The sequence below is a fragment of the Zeugodacus cucurbitae genome, chromosome 2 (assembly GCF_028554725.1).
Source record: "Zeugodacus cucurbitae isolate PBARC_wt_2022May chromosome 2, idZeuCucr1.2, whole genome shotgun sequence".
NCBI classification, from domain to species: Eukaryota; Metazoa; Arthropoda; class Insecta; order Diptera; family Tephritidae; genus Zeugodacus; species Zeugodacus cucurbitae.
In genome coordinates this window covers 15,660,979-15,673,133 of record NC_071667.1, presented here as the reverse complement: position 1 = coordinate 15,673,133, position 12,155 = coordinate 15,660,979, and the positions used below count along the sequence as shown (strand labels likewise).

At 37.5% G+C, this 12,155-nt stretch overlaps 1 protein-coding gene across 1 annotated transcript in view; it reads right to left on the bottom strand.

Moving 5' to 3' along the window:
* The window catches only part of LOC105219026 (neuroligin-4, Y-linked), a 143,381-nt gene that overhangs the window by 78,192 nt on the left and 53,034 nt on the right, over positions 1 to 12,155 (bottom strand). The window contains exon 2 of the mRNA XM_054231355.1: positions 9,097 to 10,578. Coding sequence (XP_054087330.1) covers positions 9,097 to 9,884 — 788 coding nt within the window. The 5' untranslated portion in view covers positions 9,885 to 10,578. The remainder of the gene's footprint in view (positions 1 to 9,096; positions 10,579 to 12,155) is intronic.

Genomic DNA, 12,155 nt, shown 5'->3' with positions numbered 1-12,155 from the left:
AGCGCGCCACGCATCTCTCCTTCTGGCAGTTTGGCGCCAATTGGTTATTCCAAGCGAAGCCGGGTCCCTCTCCACCTGGTCCTTCTATCGGAGTGGAGGTCTCCCTCTTCCTCTGCTTCCACCAGCGGGTACTGCATCGAATACTTTCAGAGCTGGAGCACCTTCATCCATTCGAACAACATGTCCTAGCCAGCGTAGCCGCTGTTTTTTTATTCGCTGGACTATGTCTATGTCGTCGAATAACACATACAGCTCATCGTTCCATCGTCTGCGGTATTCGCCGTTGCCAATTCTTAAGGGACCATAAATCTTCCGCAAAACCTTTCTCTCGAAAACTCCTAGTGCCGTCTCATCGGATGTTGACATCGTCCACGCTTCTACACCGTAAAGTAGGACGGGAATGATGAGAGACTTGTAGAGTTTGGTTTTTGTTCGTCGAGAGAGGACTTTACTTTTCAATTGCCCACTTAGTCCATAGTAGCACCTGTTGGCAAGAGTGATTCTGCGTTGGATTTCCAGGCTGACATTGTTATTGCTGTTAATGCTGGTTCCCAGGTAGACGAAATTATCTACAACTTCAAAGTTATGACTGTCAACAGTGACGTGGGAGCCAAGACGCGAATGCGCTGACTGTTTGTTTGACGACAGGAGATATTTCGTCTTGTCCTCGTTCACCACCAGACCCATACGTTTCGCTTCCTTATCCAGTCTGGAGAAAGCAGAACTAACGGCGCGGGTGTTGTTTCCAATGATATCGATATCATCGGCGTACGCCAGTAGCTGTACACTCTCATAGAAGATTGTACCTTCTCTGTTTAGCTCTGCAGCTCGTATTATTTTCTCCAGCATCAGGTTAAAGAAATCACACGAGAGTGAGTCACCTTGTCTGAAACCTCGTTTGGTATCGAACGGCTCGGAGAGGTCCTTCCCGATCCTGACGGAGCTTTTGGTGTTGCTCAACGTCAGCTTACACAGCCGTATTAGTTTTGCGGGGATACCAAATTCAGACATCGCGGCATAAAGGCAGCTCCTTTTCGTGCTGTCGAAAGTAGCTTTAAAGTCGACAAAGAGATGGTGTGTGTCGATCCTATTTTCACGGGTCTTCTCCAAAATTTGGCGCATGGTGAATATCTGGTCCGTTGTTGATTTTCCAGGTCTAAAGCCACACTGATAAGGTCCAATCAGTTTGTTGACGGTGGGCTTTAGTCTTTCACACAATACGCTCGACAGAACCTTATACGCGATGTTGAGGAGGCTTATCCCACGGTAATTGGCGCAAATTGTGGGGTCTCCCTTTTTGTGTATTGGGCAGAGTACACTGAGATTCCAATCGTCAGGCATGCTTTCTTCCGACCATATTCTGCAAAGAAGCTGATGCAAGCACCTTATCAGCTCTTCGCGCCCGTATTTGAATAGCTCGGCCGGTAATCCATCGGCACCCGCCGCCTTATTGTTCTTCAAGCGGGTAATTGCTATTCGAATTTCTTCACGGTCGGGCAATGGAACATCTGCTCCATCGTCGTCGATTGGGGAATCGGTTTCGCCATCTCCTGGTGTTGTACTTTCACTGCCATTCAGCAGGCTGGAGAAGTGTTCCCTCCACAAACTCAGTATACTCTGGTCATCAATAACTAGATCACCTCTGGGGGTTCTACAGGAGTGCGCTCCGGTCTTGAAACCTTCAGTTAGTCGCCGGATCTTTTCGTAAAATTTTCGAGCATTACCCCTGTCGGCCAGCTTGTCAAGCTCTTCATACTCTCGCATTTCGGCCTCTTTCTTTTTTGTCTGCAAATGCGTCTCGCTACCCTCTTCAGCTCTCGGTATCTTTCCCATCCCGTCCACTGCGAGACGACAATCCTCATCATACCAGCTGTTTTTTGACTTTTCCGAAAACCAATGGTTTCGGTTGCAGCTGTACGTAAGGAGTTTGATATGCCGTCCCACAGCTCCCTTATACCGAGATGCTGATGAGTGCTCTCAGAGAGCAGGAGTGCAAGTCGAGTAGAAAATCGTTCGGCTGTCGGTTGTGATTGCAGCTTCTCGATGTCGAACCTTCCTTGTGTTTGTTGACGTGTACGCTTTTCTACACAGATGCGAGATTCGCGTAAGTTAGTGTTCCATATAAAATGCTTTAACAAATTTAAATATTAAAGCAAAAAGTATTTCTTACCCTCTACGATTCCGGTATATTCTTCTCATTTAATACGCTTTCCCGCATAACCTGCTCAATATTAAACCCTTAAATTATTCAAAGTATATTATATTATATAAGAAATTTCATTGGACTTGATATAATTTTAATAAAAACTGCGATCTCTTTGAGACGGTTCTATGAAATTACACTCTAATAAAATACGGAGAGCTCACGCTTTGCCAGTTAATGGGTTTATGTGCTCGTCACACCAGTTAAGTGATGACAACACCAACAAACACAACGAGTAATGCAGCAATAGCATAACGGGTAACCGCAATTCTCATAGCAACAAAAATGTCTTACAACACAAACAACGTAAAACGTAGACATTAAACTTAAAGTCAAGAACTCAGCAAGATAGAACGTAAGTGCTGGTTGATGGCAACGCTGCTTCAGCGAAAATTAAATGAAAAATTTTCCAACATTAAAATCTTAATTTCACTTTTTTTTAGAGTACATTGAGTGCTTTGCGCCATGCCACAGAGTGGCTGACACTGCGTAGGAGGAAGTGGCAGCACTCACTTTGGCAAGCGCCATTATTAAAAAGGCACACAAAGCTTCGTACTAGCTTAAGAGAATATATAATTTATACGTATATACTTATATATATGTGGCATCTATGTAAATATCACAATATTGAAGCGCAGAAGCAAATATTAAACCAATTTAAGATATAAGCGGTAACGACATTACTAGAGATTTTGATTGGCAGCGAGCTACTGATATGCTTGGTTACTTAGGAAGTATGTAGAAAGTGCTTAAACGGATACTCAATTAGTTGCAAGGAACTGAGAATGATAGAACTCAAAATTAACGTCTTCTTCTCTGTGAATTTGGATTCAATTCTAAAAATTAAATTAATTTTTTCATTTCGATTTTAAAGAATCATATTTTTCAGGATTTTACGCCCTAAAAACATATTTTCAAAAGCCGAAATCGAGCAACTATTTCAATCTTTGTTGATCTATAGTGAAGTACACACAACACAGAGTATTAGAACGTGGCGAGTTCAGTAACTTCATGTTTCTTTAATATGGGATAAGATTCATTTCTGTTTTTCTTCGTTTTCCTGATACGCCAGGAGGTGTATTACCATATTTTCATGCAAGTATGAGTATACACGTCCTAAAAACCATACTTAACCCATACAACGACTGTTAAACTGTGCTTTCTAACGTAAAAACATTGTCTCTCATTGTCTCTCACATATATATTATGCAAGTATATTATCACAGAAATAAAATAATAATTAAAGTTGTATGGTTTTAATATTAGCTTGTATTTGATTTTTAAATTCCAGCTGCGCTGTTGGATTTAGCGCTTCCAGCTACAAGGCTGCAGAAAACAGTAACGGCAAAACAATGTGGCCCAGTAATAACTGCGAAAGCCACACTCATAGCCTTGCTCACGCGCATTTCATCTACAGGCCTTGAATTCAATTTTAATCAAAAATCCGCTAAATATTTAGCAACGGGTGTGTGTGTTTGAGGGTATGTAGGTAATTGCATAAATATATTGCTTGTATTTTAATATTTAGGCTTTATAAGCCTATTGCAAAAAGTTTGCTTGCGCCAATACTAATAATGAAATATTAAGCAAATGCTAAGTGCAGACACAACCAAACATTCCATACTCTTTTTTGAAAAATGTTTTATTAGGTCAAATCTTGTACCGTTAGTTTTTATACTCTCGCCACAAAAGTTGCTAAAAGAGTATTATAGTTTTGTTCACATAACGGTTGTTTATATAGTCATATATACCAAAGTGATCAGGGTGGCGAGTAGATTTGAAATCCGGATGTCTGTCCGTCCGAGCGTCAGTCCGTCTGTGCAAGCTGTAACTTGAGTAAAAATTAAGATACATTGACGAAACTTGGTACAAATATTCCTAGGGACTGTGAGAGGGTTGATTTCGAAGATGGGCGAAATTGGTTCACCGCCACGCCCACAAAATAACTGAAAACACATAATCCGAAAACACATAAAGTGTCATAACGAAGCTATAAATAAAGTTAGAAAAGTAAATTTTGGTACAAAGGATCGCACTAGGAAAGGGCATATTTGAATGCAATTTTTTTGGGAAGGGGGCGCGGCCACACCCAGAAATGAGTTTTTTGTATATACTCGTATTTCGAAAACCAATAAAGCTATACAAACCAAACTTTCTGTAGTCGTTTCCCTTACGTACCCCATCTTACATCACGAAAATAGTGGAAATCGAATAATAACTACGCCCACCTACCATACATAGGGTACGTTGAAAATTACTGAAAGTGCGTTAACTCACTAACGACTAACATTATAAACACTAAATTTTGCAGAAGAAATGGCAGAAGGAAGCTGCACTCAGATTTTTTTACAAAATGGAAAATGGGCGTGGCCACTTTTGGGTTAAAAACTATATCTCAGGCACGTGTGGGAAATGGGTGAAATCGGTTCACAACCACGACAACTTTCCATATAACTCAATTTTGAATTCAGTGAAGATAGTGTAATAAAACTTTACACAACTACTATGTATATAACCAGTATCAAAGGTATGTGATCAATATAAGATCAAAACATGTAAAAACAGGTAAGGAAAGGCTAAGTTCGGGTGCAACCGAACATTTTATACTCTCGCAATTTATTTAGAGATTTACCTATATTTTCGGTGAAAAATTACCCTTAGGCACTGACTTCTTCATATTTGATATCAGGGGCCTTGAAAAGTCATGGTTAGATTTTGACAATTTTTCCACAAGTGATGTCACAGCTCAAATACAGTATTTGTGTAAAGTTTTATTTCGCTATCTTCATTGGTTCCTTATGTACATTATATAAAGTGAAGGAATCAGATGAAATTCGAAAAAAATGAAATCATTGACAGACCAAGATCGCTGGATGTAACGACAGAAATGAAAACTTGTCCCTAATTTTACTCCCAGACTATATATTCTCTTCACTATTTATCGAAAAATCGACCTATTAGATTATATTTAGCCATATTTTCTGACGAACTATGCTTATAAAAAAATTCTATAATATTTTTTGTCTTTGATTTAAGTGGTAGCTATGACAGTCAAATGCCTTCGTCCACAAATTCCTACAACGGCGCACAGCCACTGTAATCCTCTATATTAAGGCAGTCTGCTCAGAAGCTGCAAAGGTGGTATAGCAACCCCCAATGTATATAAATAACAGTATGTATGTATGGGTGTATTGTCGACAGCAACATAATCCCCAAAAGAGTATTTGTTGAGAATCTCAGGAAAGTCACACAAGCCGACAGTGTGTGCACACACCTTTCAAGTTTGCCACACTCATTTTGTAATTGAGATGCCTAATGCTGCGTATAATCCACATCAGAGATAGGAGGATACTTGACAGCGGGCACTAAATGGGGAAGCAAGATTAAGTATGAAAAGCTTTTTATTTATAACGCTATTAGTTCCACTGTCACTGCCAATTTGACTACGAGTGTTGCCCTTGAAGGGAGTTGAGTGAAAAGTTCTGAAACGTATACGCTAAATATGGGCGTACACATCAAACTGGGTTTGCTTAGCTTCGCATGACATAGCTGAGCTCATGTGTAGCTTTAAAAGTAAAAAATTGGATCAAGGTAGCTGATGACATAGACTTAGTATTACTGTCACACGGAAAACTTGGGTTCGAAAACTGTAGGTAAATGATAACTGCAAGTGGAATTGAAAATAAGATTTTAATATAGCATGTGAGGGTAAGCAACTCTCAGTTAACTTGTACTTTAAATTGAGAAATGATCATGGCTGATGGTGATAATAATTTAGCGCTGTGTTATGAAAAATTACTCTTTGACTCATACGAAACTCTTCACTTTTTGTAAAGTTTATATATAAATTTGTACCAAGACATAAACTCACTTAAGAACTGACTAAAATGTGGCTTAAATTCTGATATTTTTCAATTGTAGATTTAAATGAGAAATAACCGTAAAAACATAAGGATCACCAGAATAATTTGCGGCATATTTCAACTCCAATCGCTAAAATTTTTATATTATAAAAAGCTTAAGAGTCGATTGCATTAAAATTGCTCAATTATTTATATTTGTGTATATAATAAAATTTACTGCGGGTATTAACTGTAATTACAGTTAAAATATAACAAACAACACCTACAAACGATAAATCTGCAGAGTTTTATTTACAAATAAAATTATACGCGTGCATGCTATCTAAGGTAACATAAATACGTGTATGTATATGTGTGTGGCTGTCTGTGTATGTAGGTGGCTTGATGTCACACCAGCTACTTTTGCATATTTGCTGACCCCAACCCTTAGTATTTTCGCAAGTATGCGCTTGTATATAAATAAGTTGGCAAATATAATGATAATGTTAAATACATATATTTACACCCATACATATGTGTAACTTTATATTCTGTATATATACATAAAGAAACGACAATATGTGTACCACAAACATGTGTGCTCTCCACGTTTGTCTTGTGTACCATTATGCTGGTGGTAATAAAATTTTGAAGCTTCTTTTAAGCGCTGTCTTCCAACATACAGATGTGTGTTTAGTGTAGACGTACGGCATCTCAGGTATTTTATGCTATGCATGTACATATGTATGTGTGTTACTAATATGTCTTCGATTATGTTTCTACAGCGCTGCAAATACCTTCACAAATTTAGTATATTGAGTGTATGTTCGCCGCTTTTCGGTGCACTGCATCAATTTGGTAATCATAAAATTTTCGTTTACTCAGCAAAAATGTATATCAATGACAAAATACCAGCCGGTAAATATTTTTATTACAACACATTAACGCCAAACGCAATTTACGATGTTTATGTGGCGGGGAGTTGTACGCTGCTCGTAATAACAGCCATAAATGTACGCGTGTAACGGTAGTATGCAGGTGTGCGATATAATAAAACAATCGACGGCACTGTTATCGGTAGTGTAATTTATGGTGTTGTAGTCTAAGGATGGAGGCAAGTGTGGGTAAAACAAAGCAATTTGCTATAAGAGTGGCATGATCAGCTCAATTAAGATATAAATTTTAAAATTGGTTACAATGATTTTCCAAGTTTTTGAGTCAACTCATATTGACTCAGGGAAATAATTTTTTAACACCATTGAATATTTAACATTGATTAACATGAACATACTTTCACAGGAATAAAGACGCTTTTGTAGTGCTCTTAATGTTTTGGTGTTAAACTCAGAGAAAAATATATGTTTGTTAATATGGGTATGTAATGTGGTTATTGATCAAAAAAATCGCATCAAATTATAAGCTATTATAATAAGTTACAAGATTTTTGTTGTTATTCATATAATTCGAACTTTCTCTACATTTGTACAAGCAGTATCGCTGAAGCTCAGTGATTGATTGAGGATTACACGGGATCTCACATTCCATGTTATATTTTCCTTGGTTTTTGAAAGAATTCTTTTAGTATTTCATCAATTGACAGATTAATTTCCCTATGAATATTCATTGATGCTAGACCATTAAGCTTATCTTGACCTGTCGTATTTCCTAAATAGGTTTTAATTCTCTTTAAACTTGAAAATCTTTTTTCCGGTGATGCGATTGAAACAGGCAATAACGCCAATATGCGTAATATCTTGAAAACATTCCCAAAAGACGTTTTGTGCACTGCTTCTAAAGCTTCGAGAGCATTCCGAAAATGCTTGCCTGAAGTTCGCTGTTTCCACATTTTCACCTCTGCAAGGATATTTTGTTCTGAACAAAAAGAAAATATTTCTCGAGCTTTTTTAGCGTCAAATTCGTACTTTGGGAAAAATACAAAAAAATAAAAAACAAAACGTGTCCTGTACTAACTGAATTTTCGCGAGGGAACTGCTATATTAAAAATACGTTGAGTAACAAAACTTTTCGTAAAACCCCTCCCAATATTTTTTTTTGTATCCGCCACTGGTTTATTTCAATTAAGATCATTTAAGAAATTTTTTTCTATACAATTTTTTATAAAAATCTAAAATTCTACCAAGTTCAAATTCAAAACAATTACTATCACGAACGTTTGTATTTCATATTACTGACGTCATTGGTATATTATTATTTACGCTTTATTTTCTTACTGCTGCGTTTCGTCATGTGATTTATTGCACAAAAGATGAGCTACATTCTTTCAATGCCAAGAATTTCAACGCAACCAACGTGTGATGAGAAAATCATGACACATTTTTAAACGATTGTTCCGTATGAAGGCCACCACCAAGTTGAACCCGTTTAATAAACTGCTTCTGACATTGTTACGCATCAGAAAATTCATTCTTGATTACGCGCGCTGACAACAGAGAAGAAACTGTGACGTTTGTGTTCCTTTCAAACAAAAAAGTAATTTTCTTACGTTTCTATTTTTTTTATACATTCTTCATATACCGTTTTAATAGTGTGCGCTACATGCCACAGATTGCTTTGCTTGCATATGAGTTTCTTCAATATATGACATTCACTTTAATTTTTCACGTAATGACTTTCTTTTTTTTGTTGGTTTTTACGCGTATGTGTGAAGTACAACTTGTGTGAGGGAATTGCATGAAATTTCGACGAGACTCAGAAATATTTGTTCATCTTTTCAGTCTTTTGGTAGTGAAATATGAAAGCGAAATTGAACACAATTTAAGGTCGCAGGTGCTAAAATAAAGTTTAATGGCTTTAATATACCTGAACCATGACTGTGCGCCAAAAAATATGCAATAATTTTCTGACTAAAGAGAATGGTTAAAGTTCCAATTTAAATAATACATTTATTTTCCCCACTCATATCGGTGTTGTTTTTTAATAATATATACTACATTTATGCTTCATTTCTACATGGTTAGCATAAACGTAGTAATAGAAAACTTATCATAAACCTTAATGCACGTATTAATAAAATCTCTAATTTGCACTCACCTGTCTGCCTTCTTAACGCCCGACCACATGGCCGCCGAAACCGGTGGCATGAAGCGTAAATTGCCCACAGGTGGCGAAGCATACGGTATGCCACGATACGCTTCCACCGGATCCAAATGGCGACCTTCAAGCTGCACAATAACACCAGATATGGCGCCGTTACGTGTGTGTATTATGCGCGAGGATAACTGTGCTGGCAGTTGATCGCCATGTGTATGACTATTCACATTGTTGTTGGTTATGCCAGCACCGGAATTTTGACGACTGCTACGCCCACTACTACTGACACCACCACCACTACTACTGCTACTGCCAGCACCGGCCGCCAATGAAGCGGATTGTAACATTGAGCCAGCGCCGGAGGTAGCAGATGCGGCACTGCTGCTGGTCAACGAGAGCGATGGACCCAGAAATATGTTATTTGCGCTCAGTGAGGCCGTTGTTCTCGGCGAGGATACCAGTAACATTGGCAAACCACTCTCTTCGGACGCTAATGCGGCGGCTGATTGCAGACGATTGTTGTTGTCCGTTAGCGAGGCGGAGACAAGCGCACGAAAAACCGCCGAAGAGCTGCTGCTGCCGCCATAAGCAGTGATATCACGTCCGTTGCGACTGTAGTTGCGTGTGCTGCCATTTTGATTGTTCGCGCCATGTGTTGTTGTTGCCGCAGTGGCAAATGAGCCGCTGTTACCGCCGCCGCCGCCGACACATGCCAACAGTAGGAAGAGTGTGTAAAGTACGGTTGTTTTGGTTTCCAGCAAGTGAAAATAACGTAGTAACATTATCATAATGGCACTATGTAGCGCCCCTCTGAATTTATTATGCTTGCTGCAGCTAGTGATGCTGCCGTTGCTGCTGCCCGTGCTCTGTGCTCCTCGGTTGTCTGAGTGTTATTGCTATATATGCACCTAACGGCTTGCGTTTAATGGCGTACTACGTTTATGTTGGCAGTAAAATTATGCCATGCACTTGCTGCTTGTTGTTTCTGCTTCAACCGCCATTTTGTTACAAATTCATACAACTTTAAATTGCCGGCAGTTTTTAGTATTCTAAGTGTTTATTAGGTAAATTGCTTTTCTTGTGTTAATTGCAAAAGTTGCCGCGTTTAATTATGTCTAAGTTGCTTCAATTTTCCACAAACTTCGATCTAATTTTTATGTTAATTAGTGCATTCATTGTCGGCAAGGTAAAATTATGTGTTCTTTTTTTCAATTTCGTAGAGTATTAAACTTTCTCCATATTTCACTCTCTAGCAATTTGAATTAGTTTCACTTCTGCCACACATTCCACATTCGTTTGTTTGTAATTTCATTTTGTTCATAGTAAGCCAACTGCTCTTTCACAGCCTGTTGGAAGTATTAGCTTTGAGCTTAGTGCATCCATTCGAAATTTTATTTGAGTTTAGTAATATTGGAAAATATATTTCTGTAGCAGTGTAAATCTTCCAATATTTGCCCTCAAACCGCTATTCACTTTGTTAACCTAAAACAATCGAAAGAGAGTATTTTGTTAAAGAATTTATTTGTATCGTATATTGATTAAAAATATCTTTATTGTTTAAATATACCAAAATTAATAACTGCTTTGTACATTTTTAACAATTTGTTTAAATAAATAATTAAAAGCATTTAATAATCTTTTGAAAAAATAATTATAATTTCCCTAAGCTCAGACATTCAGTAGAAAATATTTTTCGGAAAATATATCAACTCGATTCATTTTTCAATAATACGTTTCAAAACTTTACTTAAATGAAGACTTCAAAACAGATAGCAACTTTCCGAAACAAATATTTTCTCTTTATATAACTGGTTTTTTCCTTAGAAACATTTCTCCGAGTCACAACTTCTGCCAAAGAGATCATAGCTTTGCGCTGCCACTAGGCATTATCTGAAAGACTCTAGTAATGTCACAGCTACCTAAACAGCTGTTATAACAAAAAGCTCACATAAATGATTTCAGAAGCATACTTAATCTAATACAAAGTCTTCTGATTTATAAAAAATAGTATTGCAGCTAAAATCTAGTTAACATATTTAACTTAACGACAATCTCAGCAATCTTCTTCTTCTTCTTTTACGCCAGTAATGCACTCACAAGCTGCTCATACAGCGTAAATATGTCGCTACAGGTGTAACAACACTCTACAAAAAAAAATAACAACGAGGCTTTAGGCAACTGTCACACAAGTAGTTAAAATTACAGCAGCGAGAACTACATGCAGCTGAACAAAACGTTGTTAAATGCACTGAGGCGCATATGCAACACTTCATAAACACGTGCATATGCGTATATTGCAAAAACAACAAAAACAAAAAAAAGTATGGCATAAAAATATATGCTAACGAGCCGAGTAGCTATTTGTTACGTATACGCCATGGGGTTGGCTTGCAAATAGGGAAGTTAAGCCCTTGTGAGCTGTATGCAAATTGATTGGAATGAGTGTGCAAAGAATACAGGTAAATATCAGGAAGAAGCAGAAGAAAAAAAACATGCCATACACAGCAGCCTTAACAAAGAAGAATGGTGAAAACAACAGCACAACAAAAATAACAATGCCTGACAACTGCAGTAGTATGACAATTGTCCTTAGGCTGCGATTTAAATATCTACGCGGGCGCAAAGTAGCGTAACGCAACGCAACTGAGCGTGAAATAAGTGCAGTTGCAGTGCGGATCATTGCCAGCTATGAAAAAAAAACACACGCCAACTGTAGGCCGCGCCTCGAAAACAACATGCGCCTACAGCAGACACATTCTTTTGAATGTCGGAATGCATTTACACTTAAGGGCTGTATGCAAAAATAAACGTTTTTAAAAGAGTGCATTTTACAATCTTACTCAATTTTTATGTTTATAAAATTTTAATGAAGTAAAATAGGGAATTTTAGATCTCTAGAATCCCTTAGTAATAAATAAAATATATTGGTCAATACTAAGAAAAAGAAATAATTTATGAAAATTTTATGGAAAAATGCACAATTTATGTTTTTTTCATTTCACAGGTTTAAATATGGTTGCTTACTATTATTGTTACGGAGTATATATATATATATATAT